Source organism: Amblyomma mixtum, chromosome 6, assembly GCF_055824585.1.
Source record: "Amblyomma mixtum isolate Tamu chromosome 6, ASM5582458v1, whole genome shotgun sequence".
NCBI lineage: Eukaryota > Metazoa > Arthropoda > Arachnida > Ixodida > Ixodidae > Amblyomma > Amblyomma mixtum.
This window is the reverse complement of record NC_143017.1, coordinates 106460150-106487437: the sequence shown is the minus strand read 5'-3', so window position 1 is coordinate 106487437 and position 27288 is coordinate 106460150. Positions and strand designations below refer to the sequence as shown.

Below are 27288 nucleotides of genomic sequence, written 5' to 3'. Positions count from 1 at the left end.
GAAAAAAAAATGACCTGTCTCTTTGTTATCTCATTTAGGTTTGTGTTTCGTTTGTATTGCTGTGTTCCTTGTTAGATTATTGAAATATGTCGATACAAATGTTGCTTTTTCATGCTTTTGACACTATAATAATCTTCTGGTTAGGAGCTAATCTTTTGTTGAGATAAATATTTATGCAACTGTGGTTCTTGCCTTTTGACACAATAATAACTAACAGGTTGTGATGTAAGCTTTTTTTTTAAGAAAAATTCTCTTGTTTTCTGTAGTACTTACGGTTTTAATTTCATAAAATGCTTGTTCACAATGCTTCTGTTTTCTGCACGTAATGAAAGGTGCAATACATTTTTTTCAACGGCTTCTGTAGCATAGAGAGTGCAATGTTTCTCGCCAGGAGGCGAGGCTTTGTCAGGCGTATATGAAACGCCTTTTGCCTCGTCTTCCTTGGTAGAATATTCCTCTTTTAAACTCTCTTGCTCATGATGTATACTTGCTTTCTACCAGAAATAAAGTGCATTTGAATTTGAACTCTATCGCGCCATACCCTGAAGGCAGAGCTTAACTGTTTTTTGATGAATACTTATAAAATAAATTATCGCACGTGTTTTCTTCCGGGTTCCGAGCCCAGAAAAAGGGCCGTGCGTGATGTGTATCAGTCATGTGGTGATACGGTGCGGGGCGCCGGTGAATACTTTCTTGTACTTTGAGGGTTCTGTCTCGATGCACACTAGTTAAATGACTCCAGCATGTCGTCATTTCCAGGAGGCGTTACAAACAGCTAGACCAAACAATACTGCTACTGGCTACCTTCGAAAATTCCACTTGTAATCAAGGTGTACTGCAGCCAGACAAGGATTCGGCCAAAGGTTTCGGATTTGTGTGAGTATCGCGCTCCGCGTGGCGGTTGCATGCAACGCTCTCTAAGCGTCGGTCAGAGGCGGCTAACAAGCGCGCAGAGAGCGCGAGGAATCCTGAAAGAATGCATTAAAAAAAATCGCTCGATGCGCGTTGACGCTGTCTCCTTCGCGTAACGGCGCCCGACATGAACGCCTGCCGCTGCACCTGCACGGGGGTGTCACACTTCCTCCTCCCAAGTTCCGCGCCCCGCCTTTCTCTCTCCCTCGTCAGTCTCGAAGCTCTCTCCCGCTCTCCGCCGTCGTTGACAAGTGGCGAGATATACTACCTCTTCGTCCGCCGCCGGGATTGCTCGTAGCGCCGCGTGCGGGCTGTTACGCCGGCCGCACAGACAAGGTTCGACGCTCGACGCTTTGTCAGCGTTGCGCCCTCGGAACGGCGATTTTGGCGGGATCGCGTGCACGGTTTTCCTATTCCAAACATGGTGTTACTATGCGGCAGAAGCGGTGAGCTGAAAGTGGTCCTGTGAAGCGGTGCAGTGACATCGTGCGTCTGTTTCTCCCAACAGAGTGCATTATAACCGGACCGAGAAAACAGTGGCCTGTTATGATGCGTGCGCTGCTCCTCACGTGTCTGTTGGTCGCCGGCGCCGCGACGACGGACGACTCGCTGCTCCTGGAAGAGAAAGGTAAGATCCAAGCTCTCCTTGTTTCGTGTTTCGTGTACGGGTTCAGCGTATACTCTACTTGGCGGCCGGTGGGAGTGCGTGCGGGAATGCGGTTTGGTTGCTACAGCTAAACCTCAAACTATAATTGGACAGAAACGCTAAACTTCAAGCAGAAAATTAACGAGCACGTCGAGATGAGATGTAGCACATCAAAAAGACGTCAGAAAAAAATATAATAAAAATGACGTGCAGCCGAAGACCCAAGAAAGAGGTACTGTGAAAAAGTTTTGGGACGTGAGAGTTAACATTCACTTCAGAAATAAATTGAGGCAGTAAGAAGAAACAGGAGAAAGGTGAGGGTGAAAGAGAACAAATATATGGACGCCTGTAAGCATGGAAACAATAAATAACAGTAAATGTGGTAATGAGACAAGGTTAGAATCAATGGGCATGTGGGATGGAAACTACGATAAACAAGCGCTCGTATGTCTTTTTATTAACCTTCTACTTCGTTTTTTACCCTGTTACCTTTTCTTTTTCCACTGTGCCGCACCAGCTTGCCCAATAAGATCTAAACGAACAAGAGTAAAGGCGAAGGCGAAAGGTCGTAGCCATAAAGAGGACTAAAAGTGGTTATGCAAAGTGATATCACGTAAAAGTGCGCTTCGTTTAGTTGAAAGCACGATAGACGGTGTTGTCAAGGAGTTGTCCGTATACTTGGCGTTTGAAAAGCCTCAGTTACCTCCCTCCAAATTTAACTTGTGGACCTAATGAGGTTAATAAGAACGGTAAACTGGGCTAGTTGGTAGGAATTCATACTGAAAACTGCGCAAAAAACGAAGACACAGAACGAGAAGGCACGGCACGGGCGCAGACTATCAACTGAATTTTTATTCACATGAAGAGGCATATATAAGTATCTTCTGCCCACAGTGAGACAAGCACAAAAACACAACCGCGAAAATCAACCCAAAACACAATCATCCACTATCCTTTCGCGTGCACCGTGATGCAACTGTCAATTACACTTCCAAAAAAACTGCGCACAAACAAAACCACGACAACCTTAACGGTCACGCTGATAGCACGCCACGGACCCATATCGCCTGCTCGCCTTAAGAAAACTGGCCGAAAAGGTTATCTCCCTATCAAGCAAGGCCACAGATGGTGATGCCACACAGGAATCTGATTCTTTCTTGATTAGGTAAGCCTCCACCATCTCCCTGCATACCTGATCGCTATGTTTGAACAAGACGCTGGTCCTGTTGAAATGAGGGTAGCATTTTTCGCAACCCTTGCAATGCAATGCACCTAATCAAGAAAGACTCAGATTCCTGTGTGGCATCACCATCTGTGGTCTTGCTTGATAGGGAGGTAACCTTTTTGGCCAGTTTTCTTAAGGTGAGCAGGCGATATGGGTCCTTGGCGTGATATCAGCGTGACCGTTAAGGTTGTCGTGGTTTTGTTTCTGCGCAGTTTTTTTGGAAGTGTAATTGACGGTTGCATCATGGTGCACGCGAAGGGATAGTGGATGATTGTGTTTTGGGTTGATTTTCGCGGTTGTTGTGTTTTTGTGCTTGTCTCACTGTGGGCAGAAGATACTTATACGGGCCTCTTCATGTGAATCAAAATTCAGTTGATAGTCTGCGCCCGTGTCGTGCCTTCTCGTTCTGTGTCTTCGTTTTTTGCGCAGTTTCCTGATGAGGTGTTTGTTATCTATTCTTGCTGTGCTTTGTCCTTGCGCTTTCTGTTCGCGCTTTTCATATCGCTCTATCCTTGTGTTTCTGAGCAGTTTTTTTCTACATTACTGTCATGCAGTAACAACTAATACGCCAGAAAGTACTGCTAGAATGTATGACTGCGTTGTCGCCTTGCTTACTGCTGCCTTTATCCTCAGTACAGCCGGGTTCCCACTGTTTCCAATGTGTTCAAGTGTCGCATACACGCTGACGCGCTTAGAGCGTGTGGGGAAATTGTTCCGATCGAATAGGAAATGTCCTCTATTTAACTTGACAAGCTCGGCCGGAACCCAAATGCCAAGTGACAAATAGGGGTGGCCATTTGGTGCACAGCGTTAACCGGTCGCCAGGAAGAAAACGGTTCACATTCAAAGGTCGTCAAAATAACAACGCTTATACAGCACGGAAACAATACAGAGCAGATGCACTTCACATATAAGAACACGCTCTGATATTTACATTTGAAAGAGTTTGCAATACAGAGCAAAAGATCGTATAACTTCGGCACATTGATACAAGAGAGACCAGCAACAACCAAATTTTTCACTGGGTGCTACGGCAGTCCGACGACCGCAGGACGGCGAAGTGGCCGTCCTAAAGACTGGCGGGCGTTCCCACGCCGGTTGAGCGACAGTGGTGTTAACGACACTGATCGTGCGGCGCAGGCTGACCGCCAGCCCTAGGCGCACTTCCTCGCATACGCGCCACGTCTGTACGTCACTTTTTGACAAAGCAGGGCGTGCACAGCAGTATTCATCGCGTAAACGCTCTCTCTCTCTCACTGGCGGCCGTGTCGCTATTGTTGGGGAGGAGGAAGGCGTGACGCGATGCGATTCTCGCTTTCCAAGCAGTGTGGCGAAGGCATCGTATCACACGCCTTCCTTCGTTGTTCTGCCGGTGTGTGCGCATGGAGGGTTAGACGGCGTGCGTGCGCGCGAGCGCGCATCTGTTCGCGCCGCACTGGCTTCTCTAAGGCAGCCACCATATCTAAGGTGCGCCTATTTTTGTGGCATGCTCTACCCTGACGTGGCTGCTCTGGGCTGAATTGCTTGAAAAACGGGTCTTCGACGCCACCTTATGTGGGCGAAATCACTATGTGCTATTGCGCTCTTTGGCCGAAGATGCTTTTGCACTCAGCTTCGCTATGCCCGAGGGCGAAGACTGAATGTATAATTTTTAAAATCTTATCGCGACTAACAGTGCAGCCAACGTTTTCTAGGTGGCAGAAACACCTGTTCGTTGCGTTGCGTCTTACTGCGTTGCGTCTCCAAGAGCTTCATCGCGAGCAGCAAGCGAGCCGTTCGTATCAAAACTCTTCGCGATAATCAACAACCTCGGCTATATCTCGAGCGATCACATTATCAACTGCGTTCACTTACATGTTTGTACGACAGGAAATGAGGGGAATGAAGCAATATTAGTGATTCGGGAGCCGCGTTCTCGCCTTCATAGCTTGACGCCAGCCTTACGCCTTTGAAAAACCACAGGATTGTCAGGACAGCTCCCCGCACGATACCCCGGCAAGGAAGCTGAAGTTACTTTCGCCCTCGGCTCTAGGGGCCAGTAAAACAAGAGAAAAGACAACTTCACTGATTGCCAGGATATGCTGAGCACATATAGGGTAGGATCCGGAAACATCAGCAGATCGTTTAATTAAGGCGTGCTGCGTACACCGGTGCTCAAAGAAAGAACCTTCTTTTTTCAACAGCCGCCATCCGTTCGCTTCCTTTCGCCGTGAGAAAGGCTCATTCACGCGGACCGTAGTCCCCGATGCCACGCGTGGACGGCGCGTGATGTCACTCCACGACATCGTTCTATGCACCGCGTGGGTGTGGGGAAGGGGAGGTTCGTATTTCAACTCCATTGAAAGGCGCCAAGTATGTATTGCCAACACTTTGCGAAATTGCATTTGCTTTGAGCTGTTCTGATCGTTGTAGGCCGCTTGTGGTATGAACTGCATTTATCTAACAGCGATATGGACACCAATGATGCTGCTTACTATTTAAATGCAGTGTTGGCTTCAGAAAAGCGCTTTACTTGATACCTCACCTTTCCCGGATCGGGCCTGCCACGCTAGAATGCAAAAATCAGCACTGTCGGATCAGCGAATGATGACCCTCTCTTTGTCAAACAAAAAACAAAAGGATTAATTTTCTTCGACAAGGTAAGCTGTTGGGCGAGTTAGTGACGGTCTTCCAAGGCTTCCTCAATCGAAAAAGAAATGCATCTAAGCGGTACGTTCTTACAGTAGCATGAACACGCCTCACGCGCAAACTTCTCAACTTCTCACATCACACCTCTTGCTTGAAAAGAAAGCACGTTGCAGCATTTGCGCTCACATACCTGTCGCACGAGGCAACGCGTATTGCTTTGTAGCGAACTAGGGCAGGCCTGCCTCTTCGCGAGCAGCTGTCGTCTCTTCCAGGCCCCGTCTGCCTTACCCTCCATTGTGGTACTCCTCTGTTGATGAATGTCAGACAAGAAAGAATGCAGACGTCTCAAAAGTAGCACATCTCCGGACGCTCACAGGCTTTAAAATGCACGTAGCCGAGGAATTGAATAGAAGACTGTCTTTGGCTTGTAATTTTAAGCATATGTACAGCACACAAAACGAAAGGTCTTTGCACTTCCTTTAGCCAGTTTAGGAGTGGCCGGAGCACTCCTGTGAAAGCATCACAGTGAGCGCCATCACAGAAAGCAGCTCACTGATCGCTTACACGGTGTATTGGCTCTTCTCAGTGTAAGTACAATCACAAGCGCGAATTGCTGTTGCTTATTCATGTTCCATCAAAAACCAACGAAAACGAAGACGCAGGACAAGAATAAGGCACACACGCACGCACACACACGCACGCGCACACACACACACGCACGCACACGCACACGCGCGCGCAGGCAGTGTACCGCAACAACTTACTCATAGACGCAACAAACTCTTGCTGTTACTGTTACAAGATAGAAGAAACGTCGGTTTGTGTCCGGAAACTGCCAGTAATAAACGAATTGTTTGTACACTACACATTATACGCTAGATACAGTGTTATAAGCAATCGACTTGAACTTGTCATTCGCGTACAGGCCTCTCATTTCACGTAAAGGTAAAGTGTCTAGATTTGAAGAAGCTAAAATGACGCGTCCTTTTCAGACCTAATGATGTTTTCACTTCATGGCTTGCGGGATGGTGGGATAGCACTGTCGAAATATGAATACGCAACGTTTTCACCTCCTTCGCTCCCAAATCCTCTGCTGAACACAACGCGCTCGGATCAATCGTCGTCCAGGGGATGTACCTGATAGAATTTCCCATATTCATCGACTTTCCACACGACACCGTGTAAGACAGAGGTGCGCACAGCCCAATGTTGCTCGTTAGTTGGTCTCTGACATTTCTCCTAAACATGGTGTGAACACACGGAGGCTTCGAAGACAATTCTGCTGACAGACAAGTGCAGTGATATAAACGCAGTCAGTACAAGTCATGATCGGTATTTTGCACTCACTCTTTGCATGTATACGCGCCAGTTCTATTTTCGTGGATTCAGCTTTACTGCAAGAATCTCTCGACCATGGCACTAAGCGTTCAGTGAAGCGCTCTGCTCTCCTGTCCTGGTATCTGCGCGGAAAACAAAAAAGTCGACGGCTCACGGTGTACGACCATAAATTTATCTCCTATGTACGTTTTGAAGCAAGTCTGTTACAAGCGCAAAACATTTATATTTAGCCCAAGGTTGAATCAGTGCATTTAGGGTTCTTTAAAGAAAGGTAGGCCGATGCTATCTCTTCATTACTTCGGGTCTGTGGTCGCCTGCGAATAAAACTGGCTTCGTTGTCCCTACGTCCTCTCCGTTATGTTTTTGGTAAAGGTGAATTTTTAAGCCTTGCGCAACTTCTCAACAAGCAGAACATTGCACCAGATTGTTCCCGTGCTGCCTTTGCGGCAAATAAGCAAGATATTTCACTTTGTATCCAAATCTCCCCGGTGCCGCCTTAGATCGCCTTGGGCTGTCCGATCCCTTACAGGCAGCGTCACCGCCTTCCTTCATGACCGCGTAACACCGTGATGGAGCGACGCGCTCTTCCCCGTCGACTACACACCTACCCTGGCGGCAGATTCGTCACTCCGCCGCTGTGGATCGCTGACATTCGTAACGGCGGGAGGAAGCAATCAGCCGACGCGGTTTCCGGGCACAGTGCCAGGATCTCGCAAAGAAAGGGTTCTCGGTGTCGTACCGTTTTCTCGCGCGCGCGTGAAGTGGCTCCACTCATGAGCTGCGCGTGGGTGCTGCTTCCTCTCTCTCTCTCTCTTGAACCTCTCCCCTCCTCACTGTAAACAGCAAAGACATGCCGTAGCGTTTGCGTTTTTGCGTGTCTCCCGGGATCCGCGAAATGAGACCCGCGGGGGTTTTCCGACAGCTACAATCCGGACCGCGTTTCGGTAGCAGCTGGCGTCTTTATACGAAGGGGGCTTAGTTGTGCCCTTTAGAGACTGTACTAGCCGCCTACGTGCTGCTGTGAGCGAGGGATCGTACAATCCTGGAGTGCTTACGCCATGTGAAGGGTAGTGCTCTTCGTATGTGTCACGGGAACGGTCACTCCCACTGATAGCGTGAAACTGGCGCCAACTCCGGCTTCGGGCGTCCCCCTGTTGCTTCCAATGAGCGGTCGACGGCGGGCGTCATGCGCGGAGTGAGCAACACTATGCGTGTCATGTGGTCTATATTCCTTTTTGTTACTTGCGTGGTTGTTCCTGCTTATGGGATGAGCGATACAGGCAAGTTTTTTTTTCTTCTCAGTGTTTATTCTTCTGCTTCAATACGACTGTAGCTCGGAGATGTTGAAGACCTTCGGTTTTGAGTTCCCGCCTTTAAAGGCTACTGAGCTGAAGCAAGGCGTCTCTATAGACATTTACTCCCTTTCTAGCCCTTGACAGGAGAACAGCTTCGGAGAGCATTTTCTTCTGTTACCATGCTCGCATTATTCGCGACTGCATAATAAGTTGCAGACGTCAGTACCTTCATCCTGTTTTTAAAAGTCATAATGCTCGGTATCTCAAATGTCGTGTTCTTGGTCCCTCGTACAATATATATGGATATAACGCACCATAATGCCATTGCTAGTTATTCATTTCTTTTATTTAAACAGTAAAGAGCTATCGTATTACACTCCTCTGTCGCCAGCGGCGGCAGGTTGTATTCCAACCTATGGATATTTTGTACATTCTATTTTCGTAGTACGATGTTTTTATGCTGCCGTTGAAACTATTTTAATTAACCCAATTTTGTTATTTTTATTTTCTGAACGGAGCCGGAACGGAAATGGCCGTGCGTAAAATAAATGGCGTACACCGAACAGGGCCGACGTCGCTGAGAAGTAGCCAACGAGCCGGTTATAGGGGCAGGCGTAAATATATAGCGCATCACGACTGGCTGCATATTTGCATAGTTCTCTCAGCCTCTTCCAACGGCCCCACCCCCAATTGCACTTCCCTTATAAACATCTCTGGTTTGGCACCTGGAATAGAGAAACGCCGCAATTTCACACCATAGTAACCACGCGAGGGAGCCGAGGCGCACCCGTTAGGACTGCCATCGTTATTACTCTTGTACAGTGTTGCCAGATAAGTGATTTTTTCTGGCGTTAAGAATGGCAGGCGCGGCTGCGCGCGCAACCCGGGACACAGCCCTGGGCCGTCAGCTGCAGGAAGCTCTAGTATGAGCTGGAGTACCCGGAGAGAGGGACGGAACTGAACTCTCTTCCAGCAGTGGCGGATCCGTCTCTCCCAGCGGTCAAAGCGATGCTGCCAGGTTCGAGATATTAAGCGTGGATTCTTCTCTTTTACGTCTACTCTTCTGCCCCGTTCCCGGGCTTGCGACGCAGCGGAGGGGGTGCTAGCAAGGCGAGAGGGAGTGTTCGTGCACGGGCGACGAACAGACACGCACGCCTATATAGAAGTGAATGCCCCCCTCTTGCATCCCCCGTACCAGCTGAAGCTGATCATTCGCGTTATTGACTTGTAACCGACCTGTGAGATTTTAGCACGGGGAAATTTTTCTGCGCTATGCTGTTCTTTTTTTTCTGACTTCAACTTATGAGGCACAGTGCCGGTATTAAGAGACTGGTGAAACGTGCGTGAGCGAAAAACTACTGCGGTTTTTTTTTTTTTTGCTTTCTCAAATATCTTTGAGTTACTGCCGTTGAGGAGCTTCAAAGAGTCGATCAATTCTATTATGCCGCTGAAGTACATCTTGCGTTACGTGATCGAAATAACGCAAGTCAATCAGGTCGCTATCGGGCTTCTTAGCATATGTAGGTCAAAATATTAAATTTGCTCTTTCAGTCCCATCGCGCTGCTGAACGGACGACTAATGTTCATCATACGGTGATAGTGATGCAACTGAATTAGGGTTTATTGCCCTCAGGGCCTCCTGCAGGTTACAGTGAAGCATAGTTACACATCATCATCATCACAATACGCCCCTTTAAAGACCCTTAAAGACATAAGGGGGGCAAGCGGGGCCCGAACATCAGAATAGCATTGTATTTTACAATTAGTATCACAGTCTGATTATGGCAAAATGCAAAAATAAAAAAGTATATAAATCCTGTAGGTAATCGCGGAAAAGCACAGAACGACAACACAAAGATACCACACGAAGGCGAAAGTAAGCCACATTAGGCTTTCAATTATCATGTCAGCAATGGCGGGAAGGTACCAGCATCGCGCTCGACGACAATGAAGTACGGCTATCAATGATTTCGTAAACACCGCCCAAAGACCGCCCTTAGAATCCTTAACGCCAACAAATTCTCACCAAATTACTCCGAACTGATATGGGTCCCAGCCCATTCGGGGAATCCGGGGAACGAGGCAGCCACAAATAAAGCTCGAGGTTTCGTCGACCAGGCAGTGGATGAGTCTGGCTCCCTGGATTTCACAACTCCATGATGGCATATCATGATCTAACCAAAAATTTAAAATTAGGGAGGAGAACTATCCCCCCTCCGCACAAAAGCTTGACTAAAGAACAAGAGGTTACGTAAAGTCGTCTATAGACGAGGTCGATTCTCACCCCATCACTCCTAACGCACATTTATCCTGATCTATACAACCCGAACTGTAAGAACTATAGCCAACCAGCCACCTACGATCACATCCTATGGAACTGCAAAATAGATCCACCTCCGGGTAATCTAGTTACCGCTCGTTCTCTCGAGCAGTGGGAGGCCACGCTGGCTAGCTCTGACCCCAGAACGCAAGTTTTGCCGGTGGAGAAGGCTGACAAAGTCGTCGAGGGCTATGTACTCTCGACCACTTAACGCGACCTCTTAACACCGAGCTCCTTTTGACGAATAAATGTTTTCACAGTCAGTCAGGGAATAAATTTTATTCCTTTATGGCAACGGGAACAAATAGCTTGTCAAATGCTTTATATGCGTTGGAGGGTTCATAGAGTCGTAGAATGCTCATGGAGCTGAAGAGAGGGCGGGATGTTTTGAGAGATGGGCGGTGAACGGAGTGAAGGAAACCTGTAGTGCAGTACGAAACAAAGATAAGGGGGGATTCCCCACCTAGGCACCAAAGGCTTGATGTCGAGAGATAATTTTATGCTGATAATGCTGTAGTGGGTGGCGTAGTAGGATGAAGTGAAGCGGTCTGCACAGTTTTCGATGGCCTCTCGACGACCAATTCAGTAAGCTTGATGTGGGTTCCAAATTGGGGAGTCAAATTCTAGTTTGATGCGGACGAAAATGTTTTAGGCTGCGATTACAACGAGGAGAACAACTTAGGTGCTGTCTTCTAAACTAGAGTGATTTCGAAGTCTCAGGTGCAATCTTCACGATGTGCTCGGACCACATGAGGTTGTTGGTGATACGAATTCAAGGTTACCGGTATGATTCAACTTAGAAAAAAGTGGTTTAACTCAATGTGCAGCTGACATTAGGGCGCTCGTGTGTTACCTGCATGGATTTGCTTTTGAACTTGCAGAACTTCATCAGCCGTGCTGAATACCAGCTTTTAACTATGTTTAAGCCAATAGCATGAAAACGACTTGGGTAGCTTCCGTGAAAAGGGAGAGAAATTTGTTTTCAGCACTTCGGTGCTTGCCCGTCCACAAGGACTGCTAGAGCATTTTTTTTTTTTTATCGGAGGAGGGATTTCGTTTTGTAAAACAGCCTTCTCATGCGCTTGAAATATGGTGATTATCACGCAGTACTGGTCTCACCACCGATGTAGCTCCTTACTATCTGGAGCAATTTTCTCTTAAGCACTCGTAATCTTTCTTCGACAGAAAGATGCATATCTATTGCGTGTAAAGTGCGAGAAAATTCACCAAGGTCGTTTTTCACACTCTTCCAGTCACTATGCAAACATTGACTCATAATCATGTGTGCCGCCGCGGTGGCCCACTGGTTATCGTGTTCGGCTACTGACCCCAAAGACACGGGTTCGATCCCGGCAGCAGCGTACACATTTCAGTTGAGGCGAAATGTTAGAAGCAAAACGCTAGAGGCGGAATGCTAGAGCCGTGTGTACTGTGCTATTTCAGTGCACGTTAAAGAACCGTAGGAGACCTAAATTATCTGGAGCCCTCCACTACGGCGTCTCTCATAGCCCGACTCGCATTGGGAATTTAAAATCTCATAAACAAAACAGAAAAAATATCATGTCCTCCGTCTGGTATCAGGAAAGGGGGAACTCAGGCGGGAAAGGGGAATGGAGTACGGTAGGCTACCGTCACTTTCTCACACCGTCCGGTGGCGAATGGTATGCAGTAAGCCTTATCAAGCTTTCACAGAAGGGGACGCCCTAACAAAGAAAGCGTAACTTGTTTGCAAACTTGCTATAATCCTGAAACCAACGCATATTTCTAGAATTGGTGAAATTTCTGGTCTTTACAGAAATAGAGATTTAGCCTAGCGGAGACGCACTAGCGTATACGGATACCGGTTTGCCGGACGTTCGCAAAGCATGCTCTGCATGTGCAGTGGCCACACAGTGACTACGCCCCTGCCACTGCACGTTCGCAGGAGGCGTCCGGTAAACCGGTACACGTTTATGCTAGTATGTCTCCACTACGCTAAATATAATAGTGGTTTTCACGATACACAGGCTTCGGCACAGCTGTTCCCAGAAAGTATGCGTGCCTCCTGGAAAAACCAGTTGCGATATATTCTACCACACTTGATTAAAACGGAGCCTGTTTTCTCCTTGGCACTGGAAGCATTAATTTAAAGGCTAGAGTTTTCTGTGTCCGCTTATGCAGTGCTTGTAAACCACAGCGCAGTTTCTTTGGTCGTAAACACAACTGGGAGAGTCCCGTTGATCTCTAGGAGGAATGTCAGTGGAATGGGAACGTGATCCGGCACGCAGCTCTTGTTTGCTGCGCGCGGTGCACCGGATGCAAAGTAAGATGATCTCAGCGAAAGACCTGCGGAAGGTGCATTCTTCGGCGATAACGAACGCTCAGTCCGGAAACTATGCCGTTCTCGCTCGAAGTGTGAAGCAGACTTTGTGTGCTCCGCGTGGTCGACTTGATTTCTTTTAGCACTCTGATTTATCGTATCGCGTACTCGACCCTGATCATTTTTAAGGTGAATGGTTTAGTGGATCGCCTGTGGCATTGGCATTGTGATTTCCATCGTCCGTTATAGCGAGCAAAAGTTGTGCTATACGATATGTAGTTTGGGCATTATATATGTTGCATGCCTTATTTTCCAGCTTCGAACCTTTCACTTCGAGCTGCCCTCCTTGTTGTTCGGCGTTGTCTGTGCTGTGAGTGTCGTCAGTGTGTCCCATTGCTTTCTGTCTTCTCGCTTCCTGCATCCTTTTTGCACCCGTCCCATCCTTACCCTCCTTTCTTCAAACTATGCCTCATCTGGTGGCACTGCCATTCGCACCTTAACCCAACAACAATAACAACAAACCCAACAATAACAACAATAATGGCTGTGGTGGTGGAAGTGCTATGGCTATTGTGACGATAACAATAATAGTAAAAATAACAATAACAAAGCGCCGTACCCGCGGCAATAACTCGCGTTCGCTGTGACCTTGGGAATAAGAGATAAGCCGAGGTAATGAGGAATAAATCGTAAGGTATTTATTCGCTCAGGCGGACCCGTCTCGCGGCATCTGGCATCGTAGTCCGATGTGGCACCGAGGAAAAAGAAGGAAGATGGGTTGGAAAGTTTCATAGTAGGTGCTTCATAGTAGCCCATTTCTTTCTCTTGATTTCGACTAGGATGTCATTAACCCGCGTTTGTTTCCTCATCCACTCTGCCCGCTTCCGGTCTCTTAGCGTTACACCTATCATTTTTCTTCCCATAGCTCGCTGCGTTGTCCTTAACTTAAGCTGAATCCTTTTCGTTAGCCTTAATTTTTCTGCCCCATAGGTGAGTACCGGTAAGATACAAGTGTTTTATACTTTTTTCTTGAGGGATATTGGTTAATTGCCATTCGTGATCTGAGAGAACCTGCCATGTGCGCTCCACGCCATTCTTATTCTTCTAGTTATTTCACTCTCATAGTTGGCAGCTATGTTCTGCACAAATGGCGAAAGGCGCTGCATCTGCTGCAGCGACCTTTTTGTGCAGGCCATCCTGTGGTACCCGCCTGATAGTTGAAAGGAAACCTTTTAGCTCACTTCAAGGTCGCAGCTAAAACATTTCGAAAGCGCACGATTTCGATGGCCTCAAAGAGGTGCGAAATGTTTGTTCCTTGAAAGCAACCACCGTTCGTTAGAAATATTTAGGGCCTCCTCGTCTCTGCTATCTTTGACTAACCAAATGCTAGTGATGCAAACGTGTAGCTATGAAATTGCAGTAGTTAAGTGTGCATGCACCTGGCACACAGTTGCCGGCGCTTCTCTGTTTTCGTGTACTTTGTTTTTAGGCCTTTGCCAAAGGAAGGACTACGGATCTAGGCTGAGGAGCTCGACTATAGAACTCTGCCTAACTGCGGCGCTTGATATCAGGGCGCCTCGCTGAGTCAGCGTGTTAGAATTGGAGTCTTTCAGAATGCGAGAAGCCGGCGTTCCTTCACCCATCAGTGGAATGAAAGAGGCAATGAAATAAGCAGAACCCGGCCTCGCTCAAGAGTTTCGTGCTTTTGTCGCTCACTGAGTGGCCGAGCAAGGTCGGTTCATTGGCACGTCGCCATATGCCGCTCATGGGGGCAAAGGGTTCGGGGATACTCATTGAGCCAGAGCATCTCACTTGCCCACAACGTATAGGCTTGTGAATTAAGGTCAAGTTTGCGTACAGCATTTCGCGAAGCTTCTCTAAAGACTGTGCGGGGTACAAAAAATTTCCCAGAAGGTGACATTTGCTGGCAGACACCGGTGATTGCGGGTGACTTGGTTTAACGTCATTTTGTGCCTTAACATTTTTACAAAGCTGCTGCGGTGCAGCCAGCTATTACCATGGTCGGAAGTTGTATTTCGTGCTGACACTTGCGTGGAGACGCCTAGACTCTGAGCCAAAATGAAAAAAAAAAAATCTGAAGCAGCTGATCACGCTCTGAGGTGCTAGATTAAATGTGTCTTGTGTGTTTGTATGATAAGTTTTTGTACTTGAGTGAGAGTGTGAATGTGGGAACTTCATCTTAAATTACCATCCATGAATCAGGAATGGTCAGATTGGCTCGGATGCAGCGAAATGTGTCTGGCGTTCTTTTGTAGATAGAGAGAGAGAGAGAGACTCTTTAATAAAGAGCAGATAATTTAGCCGGCGTTTAAAAATCGCTGGCATGCTACCCTGCGTAGGGAGGGGAATTTGGGAGATAAAGACAGAAGGAGAGCAGAGTGGAAAAGGTTAAAAAAAAACGAAGATAAAATGCGGCCATGAAATGGCTACTAAGGATGCAATGGCGAGTAATGATGTAAGCTATGGAATGATGGAGTGCATAGTCCGTCAAATGGGCTGACGAAGTTCACTGCATGAAGAATGCATGAAGGTAACGTGCAAGTGAATTTAAAGCTTATCGAGATGTCCAATGTCTTTTAAATATCTGAATAGAAAGTTCATTGCAAGTCTCTGTTGCCTAAGGCAGGCTAAGGGACCTAAAACTTTGTCCATTGTTAGGGGCACTGAGCAGAGTTTCTGCATGCAATGTTCATAGTACGCACGCTCGTTAGCATACGCAGGGCACTCAAGCAAGATATGCTCCACAGTTTCTATCGCGGCACAGTTGTCACAGTGCGGACTGTTAATTTGTCTAAAACGGTATCGTAGATATTTTACGTCAGACTGGAGCAAGTGAAAGCTTATCCCGGGAGTCGTTTCTCGGGCGAGCCAGACCAATATTTTGTGAAAGTGTTCGTGAAGGTATTAGTTATTAAGATGCTAGTTTCGTGCAACCACTAACGCAACATTTAATAAAGATTGAACAAACGGATGCACATCCCGGGACAAATTCTGGGGATCACGTTTTCCTCAAGCGAATCCGATAGCTCTGCTATTAGCCGGCGGCAGGAGTCCACAATTGTGGAGATGGAAAAAACAACAACAAAATTTTGAATTTCACTTCTGCAAGTGTTGTCTCCAGCTTCCGGCTAATAGCAGAGCTATCGGCTTCGCTTGAGGAACACGTGGTTCACAGACTTTTGTCCCCGACTGTACAGCCACCGCATATGAGAGCGTGTAGAAGAAGACCAGGTGACTAGCTGAGCCAGCTGGCCTCTCTTTACGCTATCTCTAAATACATGCGGGCACTGCGCTCATTAAATTGATGACCTGAACACGAGTTGCCGTGAGCTGGAGTCGTCATTGGCACGCTACAGCACTTTCTTCACGCTCGTTTTCGCACCTCGTTCGCTTCTCCTGTTTCCGCCAGCGTTGAGATGTGTCGGACGGGAAGGTTATCTCTCGCTAGAGGCTCCAGCGATAACATGAGCAAAGAAAGACGCGGAGTACCGCGCTCAGAAAGCCTGCCAGATATGTGTTCATGATACGGTAAAAGTGGGGTGCGCAGGACTACCACCTCTTCTTTCTCCTACTTTGGCTCCGTCCAGGCCTGTTGAAAGCACGGTTGCAAGGATCCTCGGTGCTTCAATAGAAAAGAATTTCTCGGAGCGCATTTTAACCTTATCATCTGGCTCACGCTGCGATTAAAAGCGCATGGCTCGAGTCTAAGCTGAATGGCTTCTCGTTTACTAAAAATTTGCACACGAGAGTTTCCGTCTCTCACGTGGGCTTTGAATAAATAGATCGCTCTGAAATGACGAACACGGGAAGAAACAACGGAGACGACAGGACAGAAACGCAACTTCCGACCATAAAAACAGGATAAGAAGCCCGGTGATCTTTTATGCCTGCTGAAAAACAGATCTGGGCTCTCCATCAAGGTGCGTGAACAAAAGTAACACCAAAACAACCAAAGCAAGAAAATGGGTGTGTCTTTAAAAAAAAAAGTAAATCAAAGGCTGATCACATCAACATGTACCGAGATTTGATAAAGCTTGGGAAAGTTAACATCAGCATCGGTTGAAAAAAAATGTAACTACAAGAGAAACGTACAAAAGGACAAAAACCATCTGTTTATCAGTGGTTATAAAATAGCGACTGGTTTCTTGTCCTGTTATTGAAGTTGGAAGTTTCGCTTCTGTCCTGTCGTCTCCATTGTTTCTTCCTGTTTTTGTCATCTTAGCATGTTATTTACTTCACGATCATGTACCAACTAAGCTGTCAGAAATTCCTTGCATGCGGGCTTGGATGAAAATAGCTGAATGAAGCAGAGTGGGTCATAACTACGATACATAACCAAAATCTCATCAGTCATTTGAACTTGTAATGGTTTGCGTATTCCATCAATACTTCAGGAATTTCCACCCTAAACTGATAAAGGCGCAAAGCTGCGAGTAAGATATAAATAAAAATAGTAATATAAATAGAGTAAGATAAAAATAAGATAAAAATATCCTGTAATATAAATTAGGCGGGCAGGGTATGGTATGCCATGTTGGGTTTTAACACCCCAAAGGTTTCCAGGTTAGTTTAAACCGCTAGCGGTCTTTAACATGCACTCACGTCGCACAACACACGTGTTTTTTTTTATTATTGCCTCCATCAAAACGCGGGCGCCACGGTCGGAATTCGATCTACTGAACCTGGGTTCAGGAGCCGTACGAGTAGCCACTAATCCACCACGGCAGGTGAATTTGGCAGACACCAATGCTTCGTTCTGCCTACTTGCTCTCTTTACAACTTAGCTGTTATTCTTTCACAGCAGAACCGCGCCTCCGAGTAGAAAGCCTTTGCTTGAGGTGTTTCGTTTGGCAGCCCCTTTTCTATATGTCTGTTTATTTATTCGGATATATTATGTCATGATTTATGTAACTGCGATCTAAGGCAGTGCATGCTGCTGAGTGATAGTGGCACGTGCTTAAAGGTTTCGTTCTGCCCCCATGTAGTGGCTGCTGCTTCGAGTGCAGCGCGACCATGGAAGAAAACATCTCATGCTTGGCCGTCATGCTTCCAATGACGGGCGTACCGAAGCGGTGCTCTAGTGACTAAGCATTCCCCTCGTCCGAGGCAGGGGCGGTGTTCGATCCCCAGTGTCGTTAGTTACCCACCGGTTCTCCAATAGGTACAATCATAAGCTTTCTGCTACCCTTGTACTCGTCTTCTCTGGGGTGAAATATTTGACAAAATTGGGTCTTGAATTCCACCAAGGACAGACCGAAACATATTACCTATGACGTGCAATTTGGCCACGAGCTCCTTGAGTAATTGAAAGAAAATCAAAATCATCAAATGATGGCTCTTGCTGATCCGCTTGCGTATGGACGCAAATTATCGAAGCCTTAAAAGCTCTGATTTATCCAGACTCGTGGCCAGAGGTTTCGCGCTACATTGGAGGCACAGGGTCAATCACACTTAGAGGGAACACGGCTCCGCGTGGCCACGCACCTGCGGAGTGCCATTGCATCTAACCTGTTCATGAATCATTACAGAGTGGCGCACGAGGAGAGGGACTTCGACGTGGTGCTTCATGTCATCTGCCCCTTTGCACGGGTTCGCCATCGGCTTGGTCGCAATGGTGCTCCGCGTGTGCGCATCTACGCGGAGCCATGTTCCCTCTAAGTGTGATTGACCCTATACCTGCAAAGTATACATGCAGATGCAGCTTTCCCAGTCAGGTTGTCCTTCGCTCAACCTTTGCTAACGCCTTTGAAACGTTGTCATGCTAACAAATGTTTTGCCATTGCGATCGAATATTTATGCTCAAGACTTTTTTACTTGTACACTGCTATATGTATAACAGTTGTTTTCTAATTATGGTACCATATCTATTGTCAAACTGTTTGTTTTTTGCATCTTGCTCTGGTTGTTCAACTCCACTGATGTGGGTGTACGGAGGAGGAGGTAGAAGAGGAAAGGCAGGGAGGTTAGCCAGAAGAATAATCGGTTTTCTGCCCTACACGGGGGGAAGGGGTAAGAGGATAAAAAAAAATGAAAGAGAAAGGGGAGTAACAGAAAATTGAAGTCACTCTAAAAAGTCAGTGTTCGTTGAAGTCACAGCCTACCGTGCAGGCCAGAAGTTCGCAAGAAGCGGAGCAGTGCCTTGGAGGCCTGCGTGCAACTGTTTGAAAAACATAATTTTGATACTTCTCCTCCCCCTCTGCCCGTATGCCCGTTTAGGGCGTTTAGGATACGTAAAAAAAATAACTACGAATAAACAGATACTTTTGTAACGGGCCGCCGCGGTGGCTCAGCGGTTATGGTGCTCGGCTGCTGACCCGAAAGGCGCGGGTTCGATCCCGGCCGCGGCGGCTGGAATTTCTTTGGAGGAGAAATTCTAGAGGCCCGTGTACTGTGCGATGTCAGTGCACGTTAAAGAACCCCAGGTGGTCGAAATTTCCGGAGCCCTTCACTACGGCGTCTCTCATAGCCTCAGTCGCTTTGGGACGTTAAACCCCATAAACTAAACTAAACTACACTTTTGTAACGGCGGCTGTGGGCATCGACACATCAGTGTTTTGCAGTCTGCCCGCAAGCAGACAGGAGAACTTTTAAAGGGTTTTTTTGGCCCTGAGACTTTTGGGAATGCAAAGTAGGGGGTTTGTCATGTGCAGCGGTGCCTCGACTATTTTTGGCTTCCTTTAGCACGCCCTTTCGGGAATACTTGAAATCTTCGAATTTTCAGGGAAGGCCATGAGCATTTTCCTGAATGTTCCAGGTGTAGCCTCGATCAAATACTTGGGCATATATTAGCATCCACTATCGCATTATGTTCTCGGAAAGCGAGTTCCTTTTTGTTTGCGGGTGTAGGTCCTGTTCTAACACGTATGCTATATGTGAATCATGTATATATCGCGCTTTCCCGCCCAAAAAAGATGCATAAATGTGCCACGCGGCATCGCATTGCTCACTGACCTTACTTTATTGGCGCTCTTTCAAAGCACTAGAAACAAGTCTTGGCTGCGTTGGCAAGTATGTGAGCAATGTACTTTCGGAAAAACGGCTTTTGCTTTCCTCTTAACGCTACATAGTCGCGCCTGGTTAACATGTACGCTTTTGTTCCCAAGAAAAGCTATCCATCAAGCGGGTCATCCGTAATAGCGAGCCATGAAGGAAAAATGAGCAACCAACCTTAGCAGCCATTCATGCAATATGACAAGCGGTAAGGCGCATCAACCGGTCACTATGTCACTGGAGAGCCTGCAATCGCAAAGCACAGCCATCGTTCTCGTATTTGAACTTTCGCATTGCATTTCTCATTTGTCCAGCACTTAGGAAAGAAAATGTCTACTTGAGAAATTCAAGGTTTGTTTTCATTGCTGTTCATATTAACGCAACAGTAATATAAGGGCCACAAAAGTCTCTCTGCATTTTCGCCCTGCCCCTTGTCTGGAGAGCGAATTTCCCTAGTAACGAGGCAAAAATACATGTAAAAAGTTTGGCCTCCAAACAAATCGCTCATAATTGTAATCGACCATATGGTGGTATTAATCTCTCGGTTTTAAAAGACGTGCAGCATGTTTTGCTGCTTGGGCGACTTCATGCATACATTTCTAATTAATAATAATTTTAGTTTCATTTAATTACATTTCGAAATGCTCTATTGACCCGGTGGTGAGACCGGCAGAAGCGTTCGATGGAAAGACATGAGAGAGGGCAGGATAACTTGTGAACTTGCGGAAATGGAAGCACGCAGATAGCAGAGGTGAAGGCTCTGAGCTGGGCGTACGGGTAGTAGCTCTGAGTGAGTATTTGACAAAAGGTTTGCGCACCGTTACTACGCGCCATTTCAGGCATTGCTGCGTTGCTTTGTTTTTGTTCGTCCGTAAGATGCATCAAGTTTAAAACGAGTGCACCTCCCGAAAGCCCCGTAAGTGCTGAATATTTAGAAATCCCCTAGACACGTCAGAGAGCCACCCAAAATTTTTTTGTGGGTGGCAACGTCAAAAACATTCGTTGCAGTTTCGCGCGTTCACGTTTCCTTTTTCTTTTTTATTTGCAGAGGGATCAGGAGAGGACTCTTGTCGATTAGCAGGAAACTTCTGTGGAAACCTGGAATGCTTACCAAGGAGGGACTATGGGTCCTTCGCTTGTAACTGCGGAAAACATCGTTATTTTAACGCTACTGCCCAACGATGTTTTCGTAAGTAAAAAAAAAAAAAAACAAGAAAACACCACAGCCAGCACAACAATACTTTGTTTTTACGTCCCTTTTTTTTCTCTTTCAGTATGGGCATTTGCGAAGCCCTTGACATAGAAGAAAAGCATGCAGTGTGCTGTGCTATCCGCATAAAAATTGCTTGGGCTACTTAAGGAACTTATACGCGAGCAATCCGAAAGCAATGCAATTCTATTTGAATCCGATTCCAAATCTTCTTGAATTTCATTCTAATTATATTTCAATTCTATTCCAATTTATTCGAATTCAATGCCAATTTTCTTCTGATTTTATACTATTCCTTTGCAGTGGATGCAGTTGTAAGTACTTGTACTGATTATAATGGTTAACATTTCGTATTTTGCCGTCATTTATGACGCCACACCGTTTCGACGAATTGAGAATTTTCTAACTCCGCTACTTTTTAGGGCGCCGCACACTTTTCATGTCGATGAGCCTCTAATAGTTTCGCAGTGAAAGACTTTATACTACTTAGTTGCACGAATCCCTACAAAATTTTGAGCTGGTCACACAGCGGCTCCTTGAATACCCTTATGAGACAAATACTACTCGGCACTGTCTGGCTACCTCGTGGGTGACTCATCCGCAGTCTCATTCGATTCTTATTCTTCTTGCTTGTTTAGCGCTGAACTTAGAAAATAACTAATTTTAGCCGGAGCAAACGGTCCTTTCTTGACCTTGTCTCTGGTAAAACACGCAGTCATCAAACATGATAGCAGGAGATATGTTAGTTGCAATTTGCAGGCGTCAGTGCAGTAGTTATTGTGCACAAAATATTCGCGGCGTTCTGAGCCTGTTTTTCGACGGAAGCCGCCAGGACTCCGTCGGGGAAAATAATTTGCCTGTGTATATCGTGTCGTAGATGGAAATTTTTCGTTAATTCGTGCTGTATGTAGGTAATAAAGCCTTACGATTTTGCAGATATCTCCTCGTGTCAAGTGAACGAATGCAACCATTCAGAGTGCGTCGACAACGACGGCAACGATCTCGCCGAGTGCGTCTGTCAAGAAGGTCCCCATATAACAAGCGACTGCCAAGGTAGCTGCCTACAGCGCTTTGAATTCATGGCTATTGGTGAATAATACAAGTTCGTCGACCTGAATCACAACCTAAGAATGCGTTGTAAATGTTTTAAGGGTCTGACCCGCCGCAGTGGCTCAGTTCCGAAGTTGGTCGATTTACTCCGGAGCCCTCCACTACAGCACCTCTCCATTTCTTCTTTCACTCCTCCTTTACCCCTTCCTTACGGCGCGGTTCGGGTGTCCACCGAGATACATGAGACTGTTACTACGCCATTTCTTTTCCTCAAAAAGCAATATTTATGTTAAGGATCCAAATTTATGCAATGATTGTCAAAGGTATTGTCAAAGGCAAGATTGTCAAAGGTTCGTAAGCTTCACCTTTTTTGTTCATCTAGCGTTTTGTTTTAGTTTATTTGATTGTTCAGCTCTCGTGCCCCCTGCATGCCTCGGCAAAACACAGCTTCACCTTAACGCTGAATCCCTATTTAATACTTTTTTTAACAAAGCCTGCAATTTGACGCCTGGTTCGTTTTTATTATTATTGTGCAGTTGCATAGTGAAGTTACTGCCATGATAGAGGTTTCGTAGTACCTACAGGAAAATAAACAAACAAAAATGAAACAAACACTAAGCATCTAAGCATGTTTTAAGGTTGTGTAACCTTTCCATTACGGCGGAAATTGTTTCACTCGGATTCAACTGCGATCTGGCGTTCCCTATTCTTGCAACCACCGTGGTGTGCCGCTCGCTGAAAGCAATACGTTTACAATAAGATCTTACGGATCCATTTATTATTTTTTCTTGCGTGCACCTCAGTTAAAAAGGAGTGCGCATCCCGCGTACAACTGAGGTTTCACCGACAGGTGCAATCAGTTGCTTCTATGGCCTTTTTTCTTTTCTTGCCTCCAACATGTAGATCGCGAAGTATGCCGTTTTCGGTCTCTTTCAGTGAATTACACGTATAGGGATGAGTGCGAATCTCTCGGTGGGAAACTGCAGCCGACGGAAAGTGGCGAGGCAACCGTGATGCCACATTGTGTGTGCCCGCCCGGAACTCGGCTGGTCAACGGAACTTGTAACTGTAAGTGCCAGCTTGCAATTGCCCTCGAGAATGGAGTCGTACTCTGTGTCCTGTTTTCATTGAGTCTAATTCATAACGTTTATCACAATCGCTATCTGACATTCAAGGCTACTAACAAGACCATCGCATTTTGCAGCATTCACTGATCACTTTCACGGAGTTCGAATCCAATCGTGTGGCACAAAATATTCTCACGATTGCTTGAAGCCGAAGACTTGTATCAGTTTAAATCACGCTTCCCTTACATCGCTATAATCACGAACACTTCTGCACAACTTACAGTCGGTGACGTTTCGGATTTCACGCCCCAAAGATGCATTCGGGTTGTCATACACCTGCATGTCGATAATTTATTTAATAACCTTCCAAACTGCACCAATTATAACGAATCAAAAATTTATTAAAGCAGATGTATTAAGGCGACAGCTATATCTGTGACGCTGCAAAAGTATGCGGGCTCTGTTCGCACAGCTTCGAATAGAAGCAGTCAAGTTACGGGGGGAGCAAGAGTGCGCGACGGCGAACAGCGCTGCGCGGCGCGTTTCGCCAGCAGCAAGCCCAAGCGGCAAGGACGGCACGGTGGAAGGCGCATGTGCAATGCGCAACCTGCAATGAGAAAAAACGCAGTGGGGAGGGTATTGGTTATATTAGCGCATGGAAGAAAAACAATTTAGGAAACACCCTCATGCTATCTTTTCTGAAGCCAAAAGTAAAGGCTTCGTCACGCCAGTCGACCACCAACCCGACCAGATACGGAGCCAAGAGTGACTAGCGTCGCCGTTGCTGTAGCAACACCCGACCAACCCGAGCATGTCCCGAGCAGTTCCGAGCAGCAGTTACTGCGGAACAACTCACCCGAACTTGCTGCGGAAATTATTACCATGACTACAGGCCAAATAATCCCAGTGCTCCTTGCGAAAAAAAACACGTGCTTTCTGGCACGCTTTCAGCAGCTCAGCTTGTATAGCCACAATAGCTTGGATGGCTAGGATCTCCTTTTATTTTCCTTTAACCATGTATTAGCGCCAGACTGTCATCGTTGCTCGGCCCTTTTTCTCTGCACTATTTTGAAAAATCCCTGGCTTTTTCCTGAAATTCTCTTAAAGTACTTGTTTCAGTAATCTCTGCAATTCATCGAGAGTAATGAAGTTCAGCGTGTGGGAATTTTCTGTGTACCACTCGTTGCACGCTTTTATTTTCTTTGCCGCGCTCCACCCCACTTCTGAAACAGGAACGACCCGTGAGAAAAGTTGGCCGCCATTGCAACCTAAACCTTGTGTTGAACGAAAGCATCGTTGAGAATCCATTTTTATGTTTCATCGGTTCATAATGCACTTCGTAACAAAAGCAAATGAAACAAACGCTCATGTGACTTGCATGACCCCGCCTCTCGCGCATGAATTTTGAGTGTTACCTCAACACGACTGACGTATTTGCTGTCTAATTGACCGGTCCCTAACTTCGGAAACTGAAAGGAAAATAAAGTGACTGCACTTGTGCTGCACTCACTCCCTACAGTATTGCACTGCCACCGTGACGGTAAATGGATAGTCTAACAATAAGCGACGAGCGGAGTCATCCACGAACTTAGAGCGAAGGTTTTGGGCAAATCTGTGGAGAGCTGCTGGTAATGCTAGGCATTAACGCTTATTAGAGCGTGCAGCTTCATTTTCGAGAAGGTCAAGAAGATATGTCCCTGTGGTCTAACGTCACTTCTGCGTTGCCTTACGGGCGTTGTAATGCTGGAGCCCCCTTGGCCCGTAAAATCTTCAACGCAGAGCGCCTGCTGAATTCCGCATACTTCGCCATGAACTTGCTGGCTTCCTTTTTCTTCCAGCATCTAATTGCATGGTATGTCCCCTGAGGTTAATTTGCATATTTCTTAAGACGGCTGCGTCAGCAGGTCTTAGCCATAGATGCGTACGAATAGGATCCCCAAGTTAAATTAGGGCGTTTTTCAACAAGCACTCGTAAAGGTCACGTAAGCATTCGTGAGCGAATTAAGGCCAGCCGCTGAGTAAAATCTCAGGTGCCAAGTCTTGTGGCTGCGACTCTGAGACTGACCATATTGTCCTGTGTTTTAGGTTGCACCAAAATATTTCAGCGCGCCACTAAAACAACTGACACTCGAAGACAAAAGTGAACATATTTCCGCCGGAATCCCGCTAGGTGGAATCCCAACGCCGGCGCCGGCAGTGTTCACTAGAAATGAAAGCAAAACAGCTCGGCTTCATTGGGAAGTTTGTTTTACTGTTAGCGTCAAATGCAATACTCAGAGAGCAACTGAAGAGCAACAGGTAGAAAACAAAAACTCTGGCGCTGGAAAGCAAATACAGGCGGGGTCAACGAAAACTTAGACGGGTCTGTTCCCACGCCAGCACAGCGTAAATCAGGCATCTTAGTGTTCAGGCACCCTCAGTGTAAGGGATCGTTAGTGTACGCGGGGTCATCGGAACGCGGCTGGGAGCGCTCAAAGCGAAGCGTCTCCTTTCTCGGAACGCGGCCGCTCGCGAACGCGCCAGGAAGTACGGGTGTCCCCCGCCCCGCGGTACCGATTCGCGCACGTACTGGCACGAATGTGTATTTGTGTTTGTTTTTATGTTTATTTAGTGGTAGAGAGGGTGGTTTACCTTGTTGAAGCCGGAGGGCTGGCCATGCCCTTGAAGAACCAATCATGTTAAGAGCACAACATGATTGGAAGCTACGAAATGTGGGCCGGGCCTTTAGGGCTTTAAAACCGGGCCCCGAAGCCGGAAGCGGGGTTCTGCGCTAAGGTTCGATGCTATGCATCTTCGGCTATGCCGAGTAGGGGCCTCCCCTAGTGTTAGCCAGTTCCACCTTTTTGTTGTTTTGTATTTTTTTCTGTTTAATTTGTCTCGAGTGCCTTAACTTGTATATGCAATGTAAATACGTGTACATAAACCTCAGTTATTCGCCTTACCCCTGCACCGAAACTCATCACGAGAGCGTCTCTGACGGGGCACCCCTGGTGCGAAGAAATAAGCTTCAGTCTTCGAGTTAGCAACCGTCTCTGGCGGGGCACCTCTGGTGCAAGGAAGAGAAGAACCTGAAATTTACTCTGATATTTTTTTCCGGTTCAGAAACAAAAATGGGGCAGAAACAAAAACTGAGCTTGTTTGTGTTTCATTGGACGCTGAAAGTATATCGGTGCATCTATAATAATCTGTGACTTCATGTATGGCAGACAACTTGAAAACTGTGCTTTGTCTGCCATTGTGAGGGTTGTTGAAGGCATTGAGTCTAATGGGGCAATGTAATTAAATGCCAGGGCTTCATTTATGTGAAACGAACCAGACATAGCTGCAACATTTTAAAAAACACACGTCTTCAGTTCAATTGCTACAGTCGTGCCCCGATTCGGTCCGTTATGGACGCATCGGTTAATGGAACGTGCAGGTTGCACAGTTCATGGTGTTCATCGCTCCTACGCCTCAGCCATATTCTTAGTAATAGCAGCATGTGGCCAACAAATAGATCACTGCAAGTGAGCAGGAAGCTGTGACTTAATGTACCGTACAGTGCTTCGGTACCTTATGTCTGTCTGTTACAGATAGTACCCTGTCTAGCCGCAGTGTGGAATCGATGCGATTTTACTAATTGATGCATTTATATATACTTTCAGACCATGTTAGGCTATTTTATTACATGAATGGAGTACGAAACAGTGTAATATTTCGCAGTATTGAAAGGCAATGTAGCATTAATTTTGCTCTGCGTGTATACACACACCTTCACTCTGAAATCGACTTTAAGCTATCTAAAAAAATCTCAAACGTTTCTTATGTTTATTAAAATATATATTTTTCTATTTGCATGGCTGTCGCGTTTCCTTTCAACTACGCAGTAAAACCAACTGTTTTTCTTTTCAGCCATCGCCTGCTTGCTTCCAAATTTAAGTTGCCAAAAAATATGCACAGACAAGAAACTGCGTGAAGATTCACGCTGCTGTCAAGGATGGAATGCAGCCACCTGCAATGGTAAGAGCATAAGTACATCGCGCTAATGAAAGGTACCTATGGTATGGTATGGTATTGCATGGTATGGTATTGCATGGTATGGTATTGCATGGTATGGTATTGCATGGTATTCCGTACGTTTTGGAATGGCGTGCCGTGGTGTGGTATGGTGTGGTAGGATACTGTATAGTTTATATGGCATGGCATATGGTGTGTGGCTTATGGTATGGTACGGTATAGTGTGGAGGCTTTAACATCCCAGTCGCCGCGGTGGCTCAGTGCTTATATTGTCGGACTGCTGATCCGAAA

At 46.5% G+C, this 27288-nt stretch overlaps 1 protein-coding gene across 6 annotated transcripts in view; it reads left to right on the top strand.

Annotated features, from left to right (window-relative positions):
• LOC149339935 (glycoprotein antigen BM86-like) overlaps positions 1 to 27288 on the top strand; it is a 66145-nt gene that overhangs the window by 14513 nt on the left and 24344 nt on the right. The window contains exons 3-8 of one of the 6 annotated variants that reach the window (XM_089548644.1): positions 760 to 876; positions 1421 to 1540; positions 20723 to 20863; positions 21821 to 21937; positions 22871 to 23002; positions 26893 to 27000. In XM_089548644.1, coding sequence (XP_089404770.1) covers positions 1459 to 1540; positions 20723 to 20863; positions 21821 to 21937; positions 22871 to 23002; positions 26893 to 27000 — 580 coding nt within the window. In that variant the 5' untranslated portion in view covers positions 760 to 876; positions 1421 to 1458. Of the gene's footprint in view, positions 1 to 759; positions 877 to 1178; positions 1359 to 1420; positions 1541 to 7579; positions 8030 to 20722; positions 20864 to 21820; positions 21938 to 22870; positions 23003 to 26892; positions 27001 to 27288 lie in introns of those variants that run through there. The other 5 variants (XM_089548645.1, XM_089548641.1, XM_089548643.1 and 2 more) reach the window with 5 other exon arrangements.